Source organism: Erpetoichthys calabaricus, chromosome 18 (genome assembly GCF_900747795.2).
Source record: "Erpetoichthys calabaricus chromosome 18, fErpCal1.3, whole genome shotgun sequence".
Classification (NCBI taxonomy): domain Eukaryota; kingdom Metazoa; phylum Chordata; class Cladistia; order Polypteriformes; family Polypteridae; genus Erpetoichthys; species Erpetoichthys calabaricus.
The window spans coordinates 43,882,297-43,906,719 of NC_041411.2; the positions used below are offsets into that span (position 1 = coordinate 43,882,297).

General features: G+C 42.2%; 1 protein-coding gene across 1 annotated transcript in view; it reads right to left on the minus strand.

The window, feature by feature from the left end:
- Positions 1–24,423, minus strand: part of scarf2 (scavenger receptor class F, member 2) — an 88,646-nt gene that overhangs the window by 47,555 nt on the left and 16,668 nt on the right. The window contains exon 2 of the mRNA XM_051921347.1: positions 4,474–4,532. Within this exon, the coding sequence (XP_051777307.1) occupies positions 4,474–4,532 (59 nt within the window). The remainder of the gene's footprint in view (positions 1–4,473; positions 4,533–24,423) is intronic.

Consider the following 24,423-nt stretch of genomic DNA (forward strand, 5'->3'; position numbering starts at 1 on the left):
CAAACTGGACCACCAGTACAGATGACTGCAAGGGAAGAAATAAGAGCAGACCAGAGCCAAACAATTTGCATAAGATTGAATTTGCAGTAAAACTCCATGTTTCATTTTGCAAAACAAATTGACTTTCACAGAGGAAAAATGTTTAGGTCCTGTCTGGAAGCAATTATAATCTTTAATTCCACATGCATCTCCCTGTCATTTAATACTTAAAATTAAGATTTCTATTAAAAAAAAACATTTCCTGTCATGTTTGGTTAGTATGATGCCCACTTTGCCAATTATGATCACAATCTTGCTGATGGCAACAATAAAGATGTACTGGGGAGAGCTAGGAAGGCTGCCACCTGTGTCTCTACATGTGACCACCAGTCACTGGAAGAAAACCCTTAGTCAGTACATAATGATTTTCAGGCGGTCTCAAATTGAGTTAGCAAGCACAGCAAATCCAAGCAGGGTGGAAACAGGGTGAGAAAGCACTGACGTTGAATGTGGGTCACTTCAAGAGTTAGCAAGGAAAACTGCTCAACCTGGCCTGTACAGAAGAGGAGCTGTCACATATCTAATGGGTTTTGGGTTCGCTTCGGTAGCTGATTTCACAGTTATCATTAAGAGGCCCCAGAGCAGAAGATCTGCAGGTGTGAGTAAGAGGAAGACTTTCCCATCCGTGAAGCAGGGTGAAAAAAGCCCATTCACAGATGAGTACACTGCTGGCATGAAAAGTATGCACTTCATTGGCAATAAAGCTCAGACTCCCCACAGCATTCACACGTTGCTCAGTTGGTGCCATAAAGCCACACTTCACCTGACTTGGGCAGCACCACAGCCCTGTATTTGTTCACACATTGTAGGAAGGGACCTTGGAGCTATGCAGCTTTTGCCATCATCAGTGTAAATCAGCAGGACCTGGGTCTTATCAAGTCAAGCAATGTGTTTCCAGTCTTCTAATCATCTGGTGTTTGTGTTCATTGGTCTACTGCAACCATATCATCTTGTTTTTTGGTGATATGAGTTAAGTCCGTTGGGTCACCATACATACGCCTTTCACAACAAGTCGGCCATTATAATATCCATCTTTCAGCACTACTGTTGTATTTTTAGCTGATTGATTGCAGCCTAGTAAATTAGCCTGCTATGACGGCCTTTATCTCTAAACAGAGCGCCACCAGAGACTTTTGATATATCTGTGATAATGCTGTCTAACATTCACACTGCCACAAATGGAATGGGACTGGCGTCAGGAAAGGCAATTGACTATAAAATAAATCACACAAAACCTATAAAACGCAAACCTTACAGAGAAGTGAGACAAGATGAAGAGGAAGAGGAAGCAGTCCAGTCGCAGCTTAGCTGATGAGCCCCCTAACAGTGATGAGTGGAAATTATTCACCCAGAACTGAAATTGTAGTGAAAACTCACAGTGAAAATGTCTGTCATTCACACTGGAAGAAAGACAGGGGACGTGTTTTCACGCATGAATCCAGCATCTGTCCGTCTCTCAATTAAATATTTAAATAAAGACCACTAGTAAAAATAAATAAATAAATAACACTGAAAGTTTCCACATCCTTAGTTAGGTAATGGAGTGTGGTGGCTTTCCGTGTACTGTGTTTTCCTGTGGAGAAGACCTAGTAATGTGCCTGATGGTGTGCTTTGGTGTGTGTCAAATTTACAGCATGTAAATAATGCACTGCTCTAATATTCCTTTTCTGTTAATATTCCCCTTTTTCTTCTTGTATTTCTTCTCCTGGGCCTCTCTTCTCTTACCTTGACTTCTATCCAGCAGAGGTTATTCTTTCTGAGCACCATCTCAGTACTCCTTTTTCTTCAAACTTACCTTTCTTGAACTGCGAGATCAGCAGACCACCAGGCTCCAGTGTAGGGAACTGCAAGCTGCTGTGCATTTGGTTCGGAGCTGGCTGGTGAGGGGTCCACATCCCACCACTAATCTTAATCCTTAATTTTCCGCTTCTCTTACTCCTTTACTCCGCTGGGGCTCGCCGTGTCAGTCTCACTGGTCTGCACAGGTATCGGTAGTTTTTAATTCTGTATGGAGTCCTTTTTACAGGACATTTCGGGGGTTCAGGTGCCATTGGGGGGGGTTGTGCTTGTTTTCTATGGTTACAATGTCACTTTTTTTAATGATTCCTAAACGTGTTTTTTGTGCTTACTGGATTTACATTAAAAAATTTGCATCACAAATTGGGAAGTTTGATGGTGTGAATAAGAGCACCAAACATAATTGATTTTACAGATGTGTTATGTGCGTTACACAGCTGCTGCACAGAACAGAGATAAACCGTGAAGTCTTTATTGTTGCAACCATGAAAAACTTTTTAAAACGTTGTTAAAATGAATAACCTTCCTAAGCTTCTTTTTTTTTCAAAACATCCCAATATATATCAATAAATATTTTTTAAGCAATTAGATTCAACCATATCCACATTTATTTGGAACTCAAAACATCCACGTATCAAAAGAGTGACCCTACAAAGACCTAAGGCAGAAGGTGGTATGGCTCTACCTAACTTTCAGTTTTATTACTGGACAGCAAACATACAAACTATAAAAACCTGGACACAAACAGATGAACACACACAGGTCTGGTCCACAATAGAAATAAAATCCTGCAGTACTTCTTTATATTCCCTGCTTTGTGCCCCAATAAATGCAAGTTATCGGCAATATACTAATAACCCAATTGTGCTTCACTCACTCAGAATATGGAAACAATGTAGAAAGCATTTTAAGATGGAGAAGGTTTTATCTGTGGCACCTCTGCAAGAGAACCACCTCTTTCAACCTTCACAAACATATGCAGTTTTTAATATCTGGAAAAGATTTGGGATTAAAATGCTCAGATATCTTTATATAGACAACATCTTTGCATCCTACGAACAATTACATTCCAAATTTACCTTTCCAGCTACACATTTCTTTCACTATCTTCAAATTAGGAACTTTGTTAAACAGAACCTGCCCGATTTTCCTCATGTTGCACCCTCATCCACGCTGGAAAAAATATTGCTCAATTTCAAGGACTTAGACACCATCTCTGCAATATAAAAAAGTATTTTACAGTCCCTCCCTTTCAAAGATCCAAGAGGACAATGGGAAAAAGATCTCTTAATCAATATATCAGAAAAGGAATGGAAAACAGCAATGCAGAGACTTCACTCGAGCTCCATATGCGCAAAGCATACAATTATTCAACTCAAAATTATATATCGAGCACATCTCTCTCGCCTAAAACTGTCCAAAATGTTTCCAGGGCAAGATCCAACCTGTGAACGCTGCAATCAAGTCCCAGCCTCACTGGGTCACATGTTTTGGGCCTGCACCAAATTAACATCATTTGGACCAAAATTTTTAAGTGCCTTTCAGACAGCCTTGGTATCACAATCCCTCCTAACTCATTAACAGCTGTGTTTTGGTGTTCTTCCAGATGGTTTTTAATTGGAGAAGGACAAACAAACTGTGATTGCATTCACTACACTTTTGGCACGCAGATTTATTTGGCTAAACTGGAAGAATCCTAACTCTCCTCTTTTAAGTCAGTGGGTAACTGATGTTTTTATACTATTTGAAATTGGAAAAATCAAATATACAGTTAGAGGTTCTGTACAGAATTTTTTTAAAAACCTGGCAGGATATAATCAATAAAATTTTAGAATAAGCTCTTAAAGCACAGAGGAAGCAATTATCTCTGCATCTCTTTTTCCTCTCCATGCATCTCTACTGGTCTATTAAACTCATAAATTTAGGTATGTCTACAAGCCTTATGTTTTACTCTGTTGGCCATGCTCTCTCTCTCAGGGGCGGGGTTCGACTTGTTTTTTTTTTTCTTCAATCTTATTATTTATAAAAATTGATTGATTTGTATGAATGATTACAATAAAATTAATAAACAAAAAATAAAAAGCTGGCCGTTCCACTCATCACTACTTGCTAACAATACAAAATGGAGCTCAGTACTGCATACAACAGTTCAGATGAGCCTTCGCATTCCAGAACATAATTATAACCTTTATCAATGAACAATAAAACAAAATACATAATCCAGAGTCCCATTTGTCTAAAAACTACATTCTCTGCTGCCTGGAACTCATAATGTGACAGCCTTCAAGCAGAGAGTGATTTTTCTCCAGTTATTTAAGGTTAAGGATAAGGATCCTCTGAGCAACTCAGCCATTTAAAAAGAATAAAAGCCCTCCTGTATTACAAGCATGTAAGTGTGCCCACTCATCTGGCGCACCTTCTTGAAGCATTTCACCTTTCAAGCCCAACAATTAGAAGCATAAATCACTTAAATTATTTAAATCACAGCCTAAAATCTTCTAGCTTGAAGCTATCTGTCGATCAAACTTTATTCTGTTGAGAAGGTAAAGAGGTGGGCAAGTAATCAATCAATTGATCGATCAATTGGTAAGACCTAGTCTTCCTTGCCCACAGGTTTAGGCATGCTTTCATACTTACGCATAATGCACTCATCCCCTTGTGGTTTCCATCCAGGGCAGCATATCAGACTTGAGGATCTAAACAAAAGAACGACATAGATAATCCTGTTAGAAAGACAGCAAGAGCACGTCTACATCCATGCAGTTGTAACATGGTGACATAACCCCAGCAGTGAGTTTATTCCTCTCTTTTTAGTTCCTACAGTCCATTCTTCATCATGGCATGTGGTTCCTGAACAACTAACTTTCGCTCCCATTACCCTTACAAGTGTAACTAGTGTGATAGACCACCGGGGAAGCTCCCTGACCTGGACGTCCCGAAGACAGAAGGACTGGGGAAGATGATAGATTGGGGACAACACCTCCCCTGGAACACGAGAGGACAAACCCCTTTGAATATGTTGGGAACATGGGCCTAAAGTTTAGAAGCTCAGCCCTGTTGGGGCCCGTGGTTATCTCCAGGGGGCGCTTGGTCACTTGAGAAGTCCTGGACGGCACTACTTCAGCCACACTCGGAAATGCTGCCAGAAGAAGGTCCAAAGGCACCTGAAGTACTTTTGGGTGTCCATGCAGCACTGCCGGAAAGTACTTCCAGGAATACTTCCGGGTATGATATAAAAGAGGGCGCCTCACTCCATTCTGGGAGCCGGAGTCAGGAGGGGGAGGACAGAGCTTGCGAGAGTGGAGTGGAATAAGAAGAAAGGAAAGACAGAGGAAGAGAAAGGGAAAAGAAGAAGGGACTGAGCAATATTTGTGGGTGATCTGTGCACTGTGTTGTGCTGTACCTGAAGAAGAGAATTAAAAGCGTGTGTTTTTGGAACTTATGTCATGGTGTCTGTCTGTGGTCGGGTTATATTCCACACCAGGTAGTCAGAAACTTCTGGCCAGATTCTTGAGTTTGCAGAACAGTGATATGTGGATGGACTATATTCGGACTTTGACTTTATATATTCAGACACTGCTTTATATTTTTAGAGTTTGACTTTATATATTCAGAAATTTCTGTCTGTAGAAAGAGTGCTCCCTGTTGCTGCACAAAGTAGAAACTTGTGTGATTTTGGCAAGGGTGACCACAAGGGAGAGCCACTGAGCCCCAAACCCAAGACACAGCAATACACCACACATTATTAGAATAAAATAAAGGATTTTTGTTCTCTCAAGGTACTTCTCACAATCCTCTCTCCAGTAATCAGCCACAAAACGATACAAAGTATGCAATTCTTCCTCCTTACCACCTCTTCTGAGTGTGGCCCACTGACTCAAATGAAGTGAGGCAGTGGACTCCTTTTAAGTCGGACCCGGAAATGCCTCTGATGACATGCTGTGTCCCTGTGGAAGCACAGAAAAAAAAAAAGGGAGGTCCCCCCGACCTAAACCTCTATCGATCCCCAGGGACCCCTTCCAGGCTCCAAGTCCCAAGCACCACTGCAGGTGTCCTGATTGGGTTAACATATGAGGACCACTGCAAATTAATGTATGGGGGATGGAACTGCACCCGACCTACGGCTTTTCTCTGTCCGTCCGTCCATTAAATCCATAAAATTATTTCCTTGGCCAATTCACTTCAGTCATCCCACTGGTGAACTATCCTTCAATCCAGCCAGGATGCCCGTTCTCCTGCTACACAGGCTTGTCATTTTTATGGCCCCCAGAACTGATGCTGAAGCTCTTCATTTGAATGATGGAATGTCAGGTCAATACTGATGTCATCCTTAAGCTGATGAAACTTGTCAGCTCTGTCACAATATATCCTGTACATACATACATACACCATTAAGAGTCAGAATGAAGGGTTGTCGATACCACTACAGTAACCCTAATTAATGGTAATGTTTTGAGAAGAAAAGACACACTAGCATACAGAAATATGGAGGATTCTGTAAGCAAAAGCAAGATTCTTCTGAATTGGAGCTCCGCAGGTCTGTAATGAATTCCTGCATCTTTATAGTGCTCTCCTAGAAGAAGCAGGCCTTCGATGGCGAACGTAGAAGTGTGCCCTCTGAACTGCAGGTGTAAATGGAGACGGGGTGGTATCGATTACTTTTTCAACGTGAAGACGTTATGTTATTTTAAGATTTATCATTTCTTAGATTTTTTGTCATTATATCTGACTGTTTAGCAACCTTTCAACCTGTGAATACAAACTGTGCCTGAATATGGTCAGAGTGCTAGTGGTCCTATACAGTTTTCCAGCTGGAAGAAGGGAGAACGGTGGCAGCAGGCAGCTTTGTGATATTCTACTCCAGCACTTCAGGTTGGCATCGTAGCTTCTGTTGTACAGGCTGTCTGCATGAATACCAGTTGCTATGAACAGAGAAGTGAATGTGAATCCCTCCTCCGAAAAGATGCAAAGAATCCATGAAGAAAATTAAGTCACTTCCAGCTTTGTTTTGGTGAGATAAGCAGAACTCAGAAGTACAGAAGGCATATATGCTGAAACTGAGATAAAAGGGATGTGGTAAAGCATGTCAGGGGTCCGCGGCAGTTTCAAATAAAAACAGCGTGTCTCAGGCTAGTGAGTGCTGCTGCAGGCCGCTGTAGAGGTGTACAGCCCTATAGTGTTTAATGGGGAAATTGGCTAATCGCACATTCACATGCAAACAATTGTTTCATTTACACTCTCTCATTATGCAAAGCACCTGCACCCACAATGTCTATATAGTAGATCTGTATGGTAGATCTGAGTAGGACAGAGAGGATAATGGAGAGATCAAGAGAATTTGACAAAAAGTAAGAGAAGGAGAAGACCAGAAGTGCGAGTCAGTGTAGAAGTCAGGAGACATGGTGGTCTGGAGGTGGCAAGGCACTCCTGCTGAGCATCCAGGGAAGCAGGAGCAGCTAAAGTGCTTTGAGGGTCGACCTATGGATGCCAAAGTATGGTGGTGGGAGGACAGAGCTGGGCTTTGGCATCCCCCGGTGCGTGACCAACTGAGGTGGCATTACTATGCATTTGTCACATTTTAGGTCATTTATTTCATTGTAATCCATTGTCCCCAAGCTGCAATTGTAAGCTTCTGGGGTAGGCACTTTATTTAGAAAACATAAATTTAAGAGCACAAGTTCCTCTGTCAAATTAATACATACCACAAATGTGAAAAAAAAAACCTGAAAAGTCCTTAAAGTTCAAACCAGTCTCGTCTTATTTTGCACTATGTGGTCTGACCACAAGGGGTGCCACTGAGCCCCATACACCAGACACAACTCCACAAAACACAGTTTAGGGTTAATGATAAAGGTGTTTATAACACACAGACACGTTCTCAGGCTTTAAGATGAGTCCATCACTACCATTCAGTAGAATGCTCCTTCTCCGTCTCCTTTCACACCTCTGTTGTGGTGTTGCCCACTATCTCCCGACTCTGACACGCCTGGAGGAGGCAGAACTGCTCCTTTTATGTGGGACCTGGAAGTATCCTGGTGCTATAGTGTTATGCCACTTCCCACAGCTCCCTTTGATGGCACCCAAAGACCCCAACAGGGCCATCCTTTTGCATGACATATTCCAGGTAGCCCTGTAGGTGTCCAAGCTGAACCTACTCCAAAAGAACACTGCCACCTCTCACACAGGGGGATGAACTGCGCTAGATAGAATATGCCCCTGAATCTGTCCATTGCCCTTCTCTGACTGGGACAAGACCCAAGCCCCATCTCTACAGGGTTGCGCCTCCATCCATACTGAACTTCCACCATGGCCACGTAAAGGAATCGGCCTGACCATCCACTATGGTATTCACAATAGTTTGGGGAAACATCTTAGACCAGGGGAAGAGGAGGGTGTATAAATCTACAAGTCAGGTTCGCCTACCGTATTACACATGCTAAACAGGAAAGAGACAACAGGAGCAATCAGGACAGTTATTGGCCAATACAATAAAAATCAGTCTTGACATGCACAAACGTATATCTCATTGTTAGCAAATACTTCTTCAGACCCACCGAGCACACCAAACCCTCACTTTTACCCTTGTTAATATTACAGCTGTTCCCTTGCACAGAAGATATGCTACAAACCCTTTAAAATGTCTCTCGCCTTTCTTCTTTATTTCTGATTCCTTACATCCATGACTTCTAATGACACCTGATCAGGCCTGCCTCTTAACCCGTGGTCATTATTCAGGGCCACTAATTAATGACCTCCCCTGTGTAACCCTCTTGGCCTCATTCACTGCCTTGCACTTTGACACTGACCTGGGCGGCAGAATGATGAATGACCCGTCTGCTGCAATGACAGATTTCTTCTTCTGTGTTTCAGCGTTTGTTCATAAACCACTTGACTGTCACGGTGCCAAGAAAACATTCCAGATCTGATAAAAATCACATTCTCATAAATTTTGCTTGGAGGATGGCTTTATTCAGGCATTAAACTTTCCACACATTAAAAGCCATATGCTCATGTTTTCTTTTAATAAATATTTTTAAATATGTACTACTGCCATAGATATATCAATATTCTGTTGAGTTCAAGAGAAGCTCATTAGCAGAGCACACTAGCTCTTTTACTTTTCCCTCCAATCTGAGATTTAAGCGTTGCTTTATTAAGCACCATGCCCCTCAGAGATGAGAGCAGTAATTATTATTCTTTATTTCAATGGCTATCTTTCCCATAGGAGATATAAAATATAAATACCTAATTTACAAATGGTGTTATATAAGGACTAGCCATGTTACAGGTAATAGCATACATTTAAAACTATTTGCCCCACGTGTACCTTCAGCACCTTTCCTCTGCATCCTCATGCTCCTGAACTTCATTTGACCAGTACTCCATCACTAGAATGCCTCCCTGTAAAGCCTGCTTCTCAAACTCTGTCATTTCCAGGTGCCTTGCTCACCTTCTGTCCACATTTATACATCCCATCATTGAAGAAGACTCTCAGCATGCCTCCTACACCTTTACTCTTCCTCGTGTGTCTGAGACTCAAATTTCCCCTTTCAGTGGGGTTGGCAAAGCCAAACTGACCAATCACACCAAAGCCATTCTGACAAAATGTCAGTTGGAATGAATAATGCCATGCAGTTTATTACTACAAATATTTGAGATGCGGCATCTGTTAGAATGGCAGATGCAGCGCACTTTTTTACTACAAATGTTTGGGATGCGCTGTCTGCTGAAAAAACAAATACAGTTCGTTTTATTACTGCACATGCTTATCATGTGCCACCTGTTGAAATGATATATGCAGTGTATTTAAGTCCTACAAATGTTTGTGATGCACCATCTGTTGGAATGACAAATACAGTGCATTTTATTACTACAAATGATTGGGATGCGCTGTTTGTTGAAAAAACAAATAGAGTTCACTTTGTTACTGCAAATGTTTGTCATGTGTCACCTGGTGGAATGATATATGCCGTGTATTTTAGTACTACAAATGTTTGGGATGTACCATCTGTTGGAATGACAAATGCTGTGCTTTTTATTACTATAAATGTTTTGGATGCACTGTCTGCTGACAAAAACAAAAACAGTTCGTTTTATTACTGCAAATGCTTGTCATATGCCATCCGTTGGAATGATATATGCAGTGTATTTTAGTCCTACAAATGTTTGGGATGTGCCATCTGTTGGAATGACAAATGCAATCCAATAGATGGTGCACTGCAAACGTTAACACTGATGTCTATGGTAATTACAATGCACCTTAGATGGGTTGCACAGATAGACTTTGAGCCCTTAACCTGCAATTGCTGAGCGCTTTGAGTAGTGAGAAAAGTGCTATTTAAATGCAAAGGATTATTGTTATTATTAAGAATATTGTAACGGCACTGATCAGTGATGTGTTACCAACAGTAGGAGCTGGGATTCCAGCATTCAAATGAACAGCTCCAGGGAGCCTAGAAAAACTTCAGGCCTGCCAAAGTCAGATATGAACAGCTTGCAGTCCGTCTAAAGACTGCGAGTTATCTACAAGAGCAATGTAAAGAGCGGCAGTGTGGTGCTACAACATGTTATGATTTGATTTGAGTAAGCACAGGTACGTGCTTGAGTAAATCTTGGATATACTGAGATTGATGCCTACCTGGGATCCAGTGCTGATGAGGTGAGCACTGACACCTTGTAAACAATGATTGATGAATGCTATTGAATTTAGAGATGGTGCAGAGCTAACATTACTGTTTTGCAGTTTGTGTCCCGGGTCTTCTGAGTTTGGAGCTTGCACATTCTCCCTGTGTCTCCTTGTGGGCTTCCTCTTAGTACCCTAGCTTCCTCCCATAATCCAAAGATACGCTGGTTAGGTGGATGCGTGTATGTGTGTTCACTCTGTGATGGACTGTCACCCCATATGAGGAAATGTTCCTGCCTTGTGCCTTTGCTTGCTTGGTTTAGTCTCCATTGCTCCATGACCCTGCTGAGGATTAAGCAGGCTTAGACAACGGTATGGTATGGTATTGAATTTCAGTTCCTTCAATGTCAGGGGTATTAGACGTAAGATTGCATGCAAACACAGCAAAAACATTTGTGTCTGTGAATTCCAGAAAACTAATTAAGGAAATTAATTTCATGCAGAACAAGAACCTAAAGAGTAAAATGAAAAATCAAAAGGAAGCAAAATTAAAGCAAGCAGAACATGAGAGAAGCTATGCTTGCTTGATAAAGGTCAGGAGTTTTATCATTCAGAAGTCATTGTTCAAAGTCTAGAATTTCTTGGCCATCTTTTCAACTTTCCAAGTGTGCCAGATGTTTAGAGAGTGTGCATTATTTAAACCTCAGTGATTTAAATTCAGTGTTAATCTGGGCATTGAATTGTGGGCAATGCAGTGGACTGGCACCCTGTCCAAGGCTGTTTCCTGATTTGAACCCAGTGCTGCTGCAGGGATTTTCCACCGCAAAGGTTCTGGTGGGCACATTAATTTCTCACCTTACAGCTTATTTTTCTTTTCCTAATTTTATTTGGGCTGCTTTAGCCGCTATTTTGATTATTTACTAGTGGCATTACTTGGATCTCCCGCTGTCAGGGCAGCACCCACATGGTTAGGGGTGTGTCCTCCAGGGGTTGTGAACTGTCAATCACAATGCAACGAGGTAAAAGTTCACCCTGAAGGTCATTTCTTCAGTCCGGGTTCATGCATTCAAATCAAACCTTTGCCTATGTTAAATCGTTTTGTTCCTAACAATCTTTCACATTCAATTTTGTCTTTATCTTTGTCTTGTGCTTTATGATCACCTGGTGTTCGACTCGTTTCTGTTTTTTGACCACGTCTTTTCTCCTGGTCACTTTTAAAATCCAATGGCTCCTCCTACCCAGCACTACACTCGACCCTTATTACATCTAGCAGGTCTGATAATGGCGGTAAATTGTTGCGATGGGTCCAACTGCAGATCTATGGTTCAGGAACTCCACTCGACTGCAGGTTTATGCCACTTGGTTTACTTGACTTGAGTCAGATGACCCTCTCCCAACCCTAATCTTAACTATAGTGTAACCAGGCGTATCACTGACGTGTAATATAAAGCAATGGAGTGGAGCTCTGGAGGTCTGCAGATAGAGTCTACTGGAATTGTTAACAAAGGAATGATGAATAGCAGCACATGCCATTTCAGAGCCTGTGTAAAACTTATTATTATCGTTCTCCTGTTGCCAATGTAAGTCAAAATTGGTCCTGTACTTTATTTACAATTTTGTTTTGCTAGGTTTATGTAAAAAACAAGTGTAAAAACACATGAAACGATGTGCTGGAGAAATTTGCCCAACACATATTGGATATTTGCTTAGATTAACTTTTTTCACAGCGCCCCATGATGCTTTGCAAGATGACATCACAATGCTGCAGCTGCCAATGTCGAGTGGCCTACATATAGAATTCTGATCCTAGCAGTAGGCTAAAAATTTACAGAAAACTTATGAATATATTTAAACACGACACTGGAAGTGTGACAATCTATTGAGGTCTTAAAGGTAATGTCTTTTTGTAAGGAGTTGTACTTGACTTGTGTGTAACACGTAAGCCTACCAGTGTAATAATATTACCCAGAGTGTTGTATAACTGATGCAAACAGGAAGAAGTGAAGAATCAATGGGCCACAGTGTTGTACTTATTTGGTAACAGAGGCAGCAAACAAATAAAATTGTCAGAAATAAAAACAAACTGTGCTTTTTGATTCAGTAGAGGAGAATACCTGCTGTGGAATTTGTGCAGATCAAGCCTTAATAATTCATATATGTTCTGATACTTAATTCTATGAATTTTTGAAACAGTGCTGCCTCACAGTTCAGGTCACATTTATGGCCACAATAATCCATCCAGCATAGTTGGCAGATGGTCAGGGACACTTGAAAGACCACTGCACCAAAACAAGTTCAGCTTCTCCTTCACCATTTACTTTGATGCATTCCATGGACCTCAGGGAAGTTAAACATTTCTATAATTTCGGCAAACTCAGGGGCAAAGTATATTCAGTGGGGCTCCAGGAGCCAGAGTCAGGAGGGAGAAGACCAAGCTGGAACTTAAGTCTGCGTCTGTCTGTGTTGGGTTTGGGGAGCTGGTTCGCTCACCCCCCCCCCCCCCCCCCCCCCCCCCCCACCGCAGGCCACAAGTGGCATAGTCAGCAGGATTCCTGGCTGTCTGTGAGGCAAGAACCTGCAAATTAAATTTCTTGTGGCATACCCCAACACAGCAGCACAAGCACACACACATGGCAGTGCAGCAGCACATGCAGACTCAGTACTGTGGCTCACAGAAGCCCACCGAAGACCTCACCCACCCACGATGGGAAGGAAAAGGAGCAGGCAGTCCAGTTATAACCACGAGGAGCCAGGTACATGTTGCCATCATCAGCAGGGGAGCCTAAACACAAGGAGCGACAAGACTGCCCGGGAAAACAGAATACTGGAGAATGGGGTCCAAACAGAAGTATGTGCCGAGCTCAAGGATGATATGCCCTGTGAGTGCTGTACCTCCTAGATGGTGAATGACTGGACGCCCATCTGTGCCCAAAATACAACCCTGGGCGACGAAGACCAACAAGACCAGCCCCAAAGGAGTATGGGAAGACCGGAACAAAAGGTGACCCTTGTACTGCCTGCTGTCCAGTCCCAAGGATGGAAATAAGCAGAAGTGAAAGGATGAAGTGACCGACGGACATGTCGCTTCTGATAAAGGTTAGGAGGGAAGGGGGGTGTCTGGGATGTCCATTGATAATGCAGTACAAGCAGAACCCAGTCGGTGACAAGCCAACCCACTCCTAAGCCTGCATAGCAGAAGCACAGGCGTAGTGACTTATGGCCAGCGAACAGGGATGAGCGAAGTCCAAGTACACTGTGGTCCGAAACAACTAACATGATGTGACATGTGTGTAAGTTAGAGGTGGTGCTCTGAGTCGTTTGTGATCTCTTACAAATCATCAAGACCCTGAGGAAGATGATCGAGGGACTAGAGGTGGTGACCAAGGTGCCACTGAAGACAGAGAGAGGAGTGCTTATGGCAGCTTGGTATCAGACTTCCTTCCCAGATAGATGCAGCAGTACAGGTGAGTGACACCAGTACTGTACAGAAAACTGGAACTCTGTACGAAATGTCCCCAGATGTCTGAAGGGAGATGAGTAGCCAGACGTGCGACAGTGGATGTGTGCGTGATGACCAACCACTCTGCAGTGGGGGAGAAAGACAAGGTCTGGATGAGATGGAGTGGCTTACTGATGCCGACATCTGAGCTTCCCAGTCCCCCACCAAATCAGCGGTAGTCTCACACAAGTCTGAAAGGGTGGCAGGCAGTGTGTGGTCCCTCTTTTTGCCATAGGGAGACCAAGTCTGTTGCCACAACCCAGAGAAGGAAGGAGACCCGCAAGATAAAGACAAAGGGCCTCATGTATAAATGGTGCTACACGTACAAAAATGCTGCGCAAGCTCGTTTCCATGCTCACATCGTGATGTATAAAACTTAAACTTGCCGTAAAACCATGCACATTTTCAAGGTAGCTTCAACCCTGTCGTACGCAAGTTCTCCGCTCAGTTTTGTAAACTGGCGGCACCCAGCGTCAAAGCAATGCTTTTGTTCCAGTGTGGTTTCCCTTTCTTTTTTAGATCCACATCCCTGACGCGGCTTTATCAAATACACTGAAATTAACCACATATTGTTTATTAGTTTAAGGCATCTGATTGTAATTAACCTGTAACAATATAATGGTCCACAAAATGGCCAAACTATTCCAAATACCATAGCTGCTTTAGTGTTATTACTCTCACTGCACCACTCAGAGTATTTATATCACTGTATCTGTGTGTAGAATCACAGCTCTACAGCAGCTGATTGTAATGAGAATTATCAGTATACAGCATCAAGCACACTCTGCCTCAGCCATGCTGTCTATTGAACTGCTCTCATACGTCAAACTCTTCAGAGCCTTTCCTGTACGGACCTCGCGGTTCAGAAACAGTTTTATCCCAAGAACTATAAACACACTCAATCAGTCCATCAAGTGCTCCTTGTAGAACTGTTTGTACTTATAAGTACAATTACCTCAATGTAAACTTGTAATGCAGTTATGATATTGCACAACCTGAGTCACTTTATAAAGAGCGTATTTACATATGATGACAATATCATTTTTAAGATGAAATGAGAAGATGAAGCTTGCTGTGGGAGGAGTAGATGCAGAAGCAGAGAGACAGAGACAGAGAGAAGAGAAGAGAGAAGAAGAGAAGAAGAAAGTGCTGTGTTCATTATTATTATTCCTTGTGCTTTATACTATGTGCTGACTAATGGGAAACTATTGGGAAGCATTTCCCACAGCTGAATAAAAGCCTGTAATGTGCTGGAAATTGTGTCTGCATCTGTCTGTTTTGGGATTGGAGAGCTGGTGCACCCCCTGCAGGTCACAATAGATAGATATGAAAGGCACTATTTGATAGATAGATAGATAGATAGATAGATAGATAGATAGATAGATAGATAGATAGATAGATAGATAGATAGATAGATAGATAGGCACTGTATGATTTAACTTTATTAGTCCCCAAGAGAATATTTTCATTTTTACAGAAGTTCATTTAAGAAATAAATATATGCACCAGAATGACTAAAAAGAAAGAAAACTTCTGACTTGCCAATTACAGTCCTAGTGAGTCCCCTTCCATAGGTTTTCTTGATATATTTCTGCAGAATATTACATTCGTCTCAGTGCTAGTGTGTCATGAAGAGGATGTGCAGCATTGATTAAAATATTGTCTCAGTTCTGTTTTAATCCTCTCCGTCCGTCACTACTACATCCAGGGGGTCCAGAATATTATTATTTGTATTATGCATGCATGTGGGGACAAATCTCATTTCCCTCAAAAAAGTGATTACATAAGGCTAATATTATTAAGTGATGAGAAATATTATGCTATTTAAATTTCACCTCTACTGTGCATTACCTCCAGGGCAGTGACAGTACATACTTAGTTCATCAAGCATATCTAAACATTTCCAGTGGTCATTAACTGTTGGCCAATCAAAACCCCAGCATACAAGTGTCTTCATTTATAAACATTCTTAATGAAATTGTCAGTGTTTTTCATAGAAGCACATATCTCCACACTCAGATGGCTCTGCACATCTTAGTGAGTGTTTAGGCTGTCATCCTTAATTTTCGTCTTATTGTTTCCAGTGCCTGACACTTACCTAACATTTGCGACTTTGTAAATATTTCCTTGGTACCATTGTTACTCTTTTCTTAAATTTGTCTTTGCCTTAAATGTTTTTATTTCTCTGCACTTACATACTTCATCAAGGAATTCGTACATTCCTTTTCCCTGCTTATTCAGTTATTGTTTTGTCTAATATCAGGACAAGAGTGCATTTTTTGAAAACATTTGACTTTCTTTATGAAGTTGTTTAAGCAAATGTGAAGACATTTGGGGACTCCTTTTCAACAATGTAGATGGCGCACATATAGTGGATTTGAGGCCACAACTGATTTTATATGCAGAATAAGGCAGGACAAAAAAAACAACAACTGTGAAGTAACTACACACATTTTAAAGGCAACTGATAACATCTGAAAAGGATTGTTGGATTGAACACTTCATACACATTGTGTGGATATGTGAGGGGCCATGATTGGATTCACAGCAAGTGCGGAGTGTAGATGTGCAAAGCTGATAGAGAAAAAGAGACCTGAGCACACAGACTCAAGGCTTTTATGGCTGCCATCTCTTGAATGCTTAATGCCATCAATTAGTTTGTGTTTTATATTTGGAATTCACGTATACCACTTTGCAGATCTCTGTCTTCACTTTGACATTAAAAGGTCTTTTCTGTCGATCCGTGTCAAATTCAGTCCACTGAGATTCAATGTTGTGTAACAATAAAACATGAAATTATCCAAGGGGGCTGCCCTGTACATTATGATGGACACACTGGCGGACTGGCACCTGTTCACCACCAACCAAAAACACAGACGCATCAGCCCAGGCATCACAGCATGGTGTCATTGGAATACTATCATAAACAGAAAAAACAACTGAAATAAAGTTACAGCCATTAAAAAAATGACAAACCCAGTAGAAAATCATGGGAGAGTCTAATAGGAATTAATCATCTACATCAAAAAAAACCTGCACCCCCTCCATAAGAGTATTTCGAAAGATATTTCCAGCAGCTGACATCCCTCAACTCTGTTTTATCTCCACGAACCACGCATCTTCAACAGCTGCAAGAAGCTGAAGCCTTCCAAGTGAGCTCTATCTTCGGGAGTTGGGATCACTGCCAGGCTGACTGAGGTGATGTGCCGTCTGTGATTTTACATGTGCAGTGGATTCAGCCTTTGGGCTCCTTGTAGCACATGTGTACTGTCTTCTAGGTGTATTGGCCGTCTTTAAAAAACAAAGCGGGTGAAGCCCATCTTGCTGAAGAATGGCTGCTCCTCAGAACAGCTTAAAAGCAGATGTGGCCCAGCAGACAGCCGCATGATGTTAGTCACTTCCTGTTTATTTCCCCAATGCCTGTTCTTTGGCATTTAGAGGAACAGAGGCTTTCGCCGAGGTCTTTTGGGAGTGTCTAACATGCAGGACAATTGTGGTATGGGGAAATGCCTGTCTCTGGACACAGCTTACATATGTATGCTCTTCACAGTTTAGATAGAGTTTAGGTAAAAAGTAGATAAAAAGCTGTGTGATATGAGAAATGAGTAGATGTGCAATGGCTGTGCTGTGTACGTAAGGAGACCAGGGGTCACATCCTAAGCTCTACCTGCATGGAGTTTGCATGTTCTCCCCGTGTCTGCTTGAGTTTCCTCCTACAGTCCAAAGACATGCAGGTTAGCTGAATTGGTGACACTAAAATAGTGTGTATTTGGTAAAGGGGTACGTGCTTGTTTGCCCTGCGACAGACTGGCACCGTGCCTAAGGTTTGTTCTTGCCTTGTGACCAATGCTAACTGGGATGGGCTCCAGTCAACCCATGATCCTGATCTGGATTAAGAGGGTTAGAAAATGACATGACATGCATTGACCGTGGCACTAGGTAAACACTAGTCATGAATGAACCACATTGAGCTCTGGGCACAGCCGGAACGTCTTTTTTTGTTTCCCATGTATCTGAGCAGATGCTTCGTGCTTTTTTCTTCCATCGACAAGAAAGAAATGCCTTGCACATAGTTCTTATTGTTTCACAGGGTCTTGTTCTGATTCGAGGAGGAGGAGAGGTAAGGCTTGTTTTGAGATCACATGACATGCAAATTAGCAATGCAGTGCTGCAAAGGAGCTCCCAGGAATCGGTACTATATATCCAGTGGCAATACTCACTGGGCTCAGCTAACATACCCCCTCAAATGAAAATACTGCAAGTTATTTATTTATTTATTTACTTTGATTGTTTTCATTTTTAAACACATGGGAGAGAAATCTAGCTAGAGCACCAAATGGGTCCTGACATCACGCATGCATAAAGCAGATCGGCTGCTTTACTTTCTGCTACATAGCTCCGTGATTTCAGCTGGCCTTGCAAAACATCATGGGGAGCTGGGATAAAAAAATGTTCGCCTAAAGCCTATGACACATTAGATGACTTTTCCAGTGATTTTCAGTCGTGGCCTTCTTTTACATAATTTCAGCCAGTCAGAGGCACTCCCGTGAAGCTGATTGCCTAATGTGACATACCCAATGGCTGAGACCAACTAGTCTATGGCTAGATAGCTGGGTCTGATTTTCTTGTTAGTTGGAGGGGTGGGCTGTGTACACAAAAGAGCTGACAACCAAATGAACTAACAAAAGCTCATCCAGAAGTACAATGCATACAATACAGCAACAAGGAATAAGGAACATTTGTACTTCAGAAGTAGAAGAGAAGCTCGCCCATCTGATGTCTTGTATTTTACATACCTGAACAGAATGAAAAAAAAAATGAAAGGGCAGAGATTGCTGTTGATCTCGCTGCAGCTGTTAACCCTTTGTAAAGTGCCACTCTGTCAGAAAACACACTGCTGGCTGTCAGAAGAAGGGGCAAGCACAAGTGAGCTGGAAGATCGGCACAGCAGAGCAGCAAATCTGAGTTGTGTAATTTGACATGGTGTCGCAACGCGATTGGCACATCTGACAGACTCCGCGGCAACAAGTCACGTATTGTGACAGGTAATGTGTGTTGCGTTGATAAGAGATGCCCCTTCAGTCTCAGCTTTCAAATCCCGGCTGAAGACTCACTAATTCAGTTTAGCACACCCTGACTAGAGCTGCTGATTAACTGTGCAGACTGCATTTCTGTTGTTAGTCATTAGCACTAAAACATAAGTAACATGATAGTTATAATTTGTTTCTAACCCTTACCTATTTTCTGTTTCTCTTCTCGGTACTCAAATGTGACACTTGGTGTCACGGCCCACCTGCCAAGTTGTTCTGCCTGCCTACGGTAAAGTCATCCCTGATGGAGGATCACAGGAATCGTTGGGTAGAGGGCTCCTTTTATTGGATTAGCTGGCTCAACACTAACTCAGCTGTGGAATGGCAAATAGGGGGAGGCAACTTGATGGCTGACATCTCCAGGACTCTTAACAAATCCAAATCGTATTATGTTATATCGTCTACTGTTAAATTCTGCTCTGTATTTCTCATATTTCTATTGTATTATTATATTGTATTGAGGATTACTTGTGTTCTGTTCTGTGTATTGTATTGTATTGACCCCCTTCTTTTTGAATCTACCTGCAAAGGGGTCTTTCTTTGGACTGACTTTCCCAAGGTTTCTCCCATTTTTTCCCTACAAGGGTATTTTTGGGAGTTTTTCCTTATCTTCTTAGAGAGTCAAGGCTGGGGGCTGTCAAAGGGCAGGGTCTGTTAAAGCCCATTGCGGCACTTCTTGTGTGATTTTGGGCAATACAAAAATAAACTGTATTGTACAGAAATGACTGACAAATGCTTTGAAATCACTGCAAAGCATTTCCCATACTCACCGATACAAGAGAGACTATGTGACGGCTTACAGTGTGCCTGTCCGTATTTCACGTCAGTAGAAAGAAAAAATAGACAGGGAAGATTCAAAGTGAAAAAATGAACTTCATTGTGGCTTTGACGACTGCTGGTGAGGAACTGCTATTTACTAATTAAGTTCACAAATTGTGCTAATGGAAAAGAATGGCTTGAACCTTCTCCAGTCTGTTGCCTCTGTTGGAAGCTTTTCAAATGAGATAAATTAAATGTAGGGAATTGCGTAGCTATAATTACACTCAATCACAAACTCATCAAGAAGACTGAATGTAATTGTGCATGGCAGGCACCCTTCGGCTAGATGTTTGTAATACATGGGCATCCAAAACCAAATCAGAAATTTGCTTTGCAGTGCAGAACGGACTGATTGAAAATGGTGACAAGGCAATATGCATATTTTTTTGGAAAACAGGTGTCCCCTTCAAGCAGAGGAGTTAATGTGGGGTCCTAATCCAGGACTTCAAAATTCCCAAAGGTATTGAGCTGAATTGTTTCAACTAAACGGTAAATTACAGACTCCTGTGGAAATTAAAGGCTGAAGATAAAGAGTTGCAGGAATCTGGAATAAACAACAGAGTCATGGAAGCAGAAACCTCAGCAACTTTTCAGAAACACCTGGATGAGCTATTGGGATGGATTAGCTATTAGCTTAGTAAACGGGCTTAATGGACTGAATGGTCTCCTCTCATTGGTCAAATTTCTAATGCTCTTATGAAGAAGTGAAAATTGTATTCATTTCATTGTTTAACTTTGCAGACATGAGCTGTCAGTGTTTAGAACTATTCTGATGATTGAGAAGCCTACGACCCTTCCATGGCTGTTACCGAAATCATATCATTTTAGTACTAAAGGTACGTGAAAGCTGAACGCGATTGGGTTGGAGTGTACAGTATGGTGTTCATCATCTGTTAGGTCTTTACACTTGTCAACTCCGATTTCTCAGGCACTGTGTGTTTGAGTCACGCCACATATTGCATCACAGGGATGTTCGAAACATCTAATTGTGTTCTAAAAATGTGCATCACAAATTGCATATTATGATGTTATTTTTGTGTGTTGCTATGTTATTAATTGGTCATTAGTATTGTGTCTAACATGAACAATGACTGAAAGCCCAGCTTGACGAGTTCAGTCTAATTCTAAAAGACCAGAATGAGTGTGCCAGTGTAGTTAAAGCTACCTGAATATTATAGCAATAAATTATGGATTTGAAGACATATCTACTAGTATGTCCAAAAATATAGCATAGCATAGCATATATCATACCTACTGGTATTTCCAAAAAAACACCAACAAAGAACCCTTATCTTTAAAAGTAAAAAGGTAATGTTATCCCCTTAGTTAACACAACTGCTTGTGTGCCACTGTTGGACATAAACATGACATCAACAGTTCCCACAGTCACCGATTTGGTCATTTTGAAGTGCTGCCTGGATAAACACAGGGATCAGACATAGTTGGCATTCTAGCATAAATGGAGTCAATCAGACAAAAGACTGGATCGAAGAAGAAAAAGAGCTTTTAGTTCTGCAGTGTAAACACTATGACACCACTGTTGAAACACCACTGAAAAGAAAAGGGCCCTTTGTGATCCCTGGGGGTTAGTGTGAGGATGCAACCTTCTTTAATTCTGCTTAATATGCTTTAATTTCCATGTAGTATAAACAAGTGAACACAGTATTTTATATACAGGGGGATCTTTCTGTAGGGAACATCATTCCAAATTTTGTTTTATAGAACATTAAATGTTTTATATAATGGAGGGGTGCCCAGCTGGTAATGTTAATAAGTGTTGGGGCAAGGGCAACCCCGCCATGCTTCAGGTCAGCTGGGAAAAACCACCAGTATATATATCTGCAACCCCAAGCTTCCACCTTGGGTGTAGTTGACTCCAATGGGTAGTCCAGGTACGTGGAGTTGACTCCAATGGGTGGTCCAGGTACGTGGAGTTGACTCAAATGGGTGGTCCAGGTAGGTGTAGTTGACTCCAATGGGTGGTCCAGGTATGTGGAGTTGACAACAATAGGCAGTCCAGGTAGGTGTAGTTGACTCCAATGGGTGGTCCAGGTAGGTGTAATTGACCCCAATGGGTGGTCCAGGTAGGTGTAGTTTATCACGCTTGGGTCACAGATTTGCACAGAAACACAGGAGGTTGTAGAAAACAGGAACTTTATTCTGACATTGCAAACAAACATTTGTCTCTTTTTCAAAAGTTTAAACGTGCTCCATGACAAGACAGAGATGACAGTTCCACCAGGAGCAGAGAACGTCAGAGAGAGAGAAAGAGAGAAAAGCAAACAATCAATTCCAAATCTGACAGGTGCCTGTACAGGTTTTTAAGTAAATGGAGTACCGCGCGAGAGGCTTATCACATGGCAAAGCCGCCAGTAAGGTAAGGAGCAATGTGAAGGTAGTCTGTTAACATTTTTCAGGGGTTTTCCCAGGAACATCTGTATTCTCTGAGGGTGTGCTCAACCCCCCAGCTCACAAGTTGACTCCAATGAGATGTCAAGATAGGTGTAGTTGACTCCAATGGGTAGTCCAGGTACGTGTAGTTGACTCCAATGGGTGGTCCAGGTAGGTGTAGTTGACTCCAATGGGTGGTCCAGGTAGGTGGAGTTGACTCCAATGGGTAGTCCAGGTACGTGGAGTTGACTCCAATTGGTGATTCAGGTAGGTGTAGTTGACTCCAATGGGTGGTCCAGGTAGCTGTAGTTGACTCCAATGGGTGGTCCAGGTTGGTGTAGTTGACTCCAATGGGTGATCCAGGTAGGTGGAGTTGACTTCAATGGGTAGTCCAGGTACATGGAGTTGACTCCAATGGGTGATTCAGGTAGGTGTAGTTGACTCCAATGGGTGGTCCAGGTAGGTGGAGTTGACTTCAATGGGTAGTCCAGGTACTTGGAGTTGACTCCAATGGGTGATTCAGGTAGGTGTAGTTGACTCCAATGGGTGGTCCAGGTAGGTGTAGTAGACTCCAATGGGTGGTCCAGGTAGGTGGAGTTGACCCAATAGGCAGTCCAGGTAGGTGACGTTGACTAAAATGGGCAGTTTAGGTAGGTGGTGCTGACTCCAATGCACCAATAGAGTCTAGCTGCAGCCCTCCAGAGCTCCGCCTCGTCAAACTATGGTTAACATTGGGTTTATGGGAGGGTTATCTGACTCAAATAATGACAAGTACTGTGGTGAAAGTTAAGTCCACCTACTTGAAGCTCCAGGATGGAGGCTTCGGGCTGCAGAGATACCGGTTTTGGAGAAAGAACCACACTGGATGTACTTTGTTGTGTGGGAGCACAGGGTTCACTAGGGTGCTGTATGCGCGGTGTGTTTACCAGGTAACTGGAAAATGTAAGAGTTGTAGACATGGTAGAAGCATCCAAGATTCCCCCAGGGGTGCTAAGTGATACAGAAATTCTCGACCCTTAAAAAGATGGACACACAAAGTGTGAGTCTGGGGAGAACAGGCAAAAGGTCACAACATGCCCTGATCAATGGTGTAGTACAAAGTTACGAGATGGTGTAGTTTCGCCATGGCTGACCATTCAAGAGCAAGACTAGGAAGCGTTATGATTCGCTGTCTTATTTAATTTTTTTCTGAATTTCTTGGGCTTTACATGAATGTCATATGTGGGGAATACCACACCCAACAGTTATATTGTATTCATATGTTACTTATGTCACGTAATTTGTAGTGACCATTGCAGCACCTCTACATTGAGCTCCTACTAAAAGTCTATGCTCCTCATCCTGTGAAGGAAGCTCTTTTCCATTGCTTGCATCCACAATATAGTTCTTTTGGTCACTACACAAAGTTTTTGGTCATAGGTGAGGGTATGAACGTAGATCAACTGGTAAGTCAAAAGCTTTGCCTTTCAGCTCAGTTCTTTCTTTACTGCTACTGACTGATACAACATCGGAATAACTGTGGATGCCACTTGGATCCACCTTTCGATCTCACATGTCCTTCTTCCCTCACTGGTGATCAAGATCCCAACATACTTAAATTCCTCTGCCTGAGGTAGCACCTCTTTTCCAACTTGGAGAGGACATTCCACCCTTTTCTGACTGAGAACCATGACCTTGGACCTGAAGGTGGTCACCCTCATTGTGATTGATTCACACTTGGCTGTAAACCACCACAGTCCATTCCTGGGGTCACCACCTGATGAAGCTAACAGGACCACGTCATCTGTAAAAAGCAGAGAAGTGATCGTGAGACCTTCTGACTGGACACCTTCAACCCTTTGTTTACGCCTAGAAATTCCATCCATAAAAATTATGAACAGACTTAATAACAAAGAGCAGCCCTGGTGGAGTTCCACAGCCACCGGGAGAGGGTCTGACTTACTGCCAATAATGTGAACCAACCTTTCACTTCGGTTATCAGGGACTGAATATAACATTAGGCCCAGTACACCATATTCCCAAAGCTCCCAATTCTGGACAAGTCATAAACCGGCACACATTCCTGTAAAACTGAGAATTTGAGTTAAAGACAGGACTCTTGACTAATGAATGTCCAGGCTCTTCCCTTATTAATCTATAAATTATAGTGGGACTCCCTGACCATA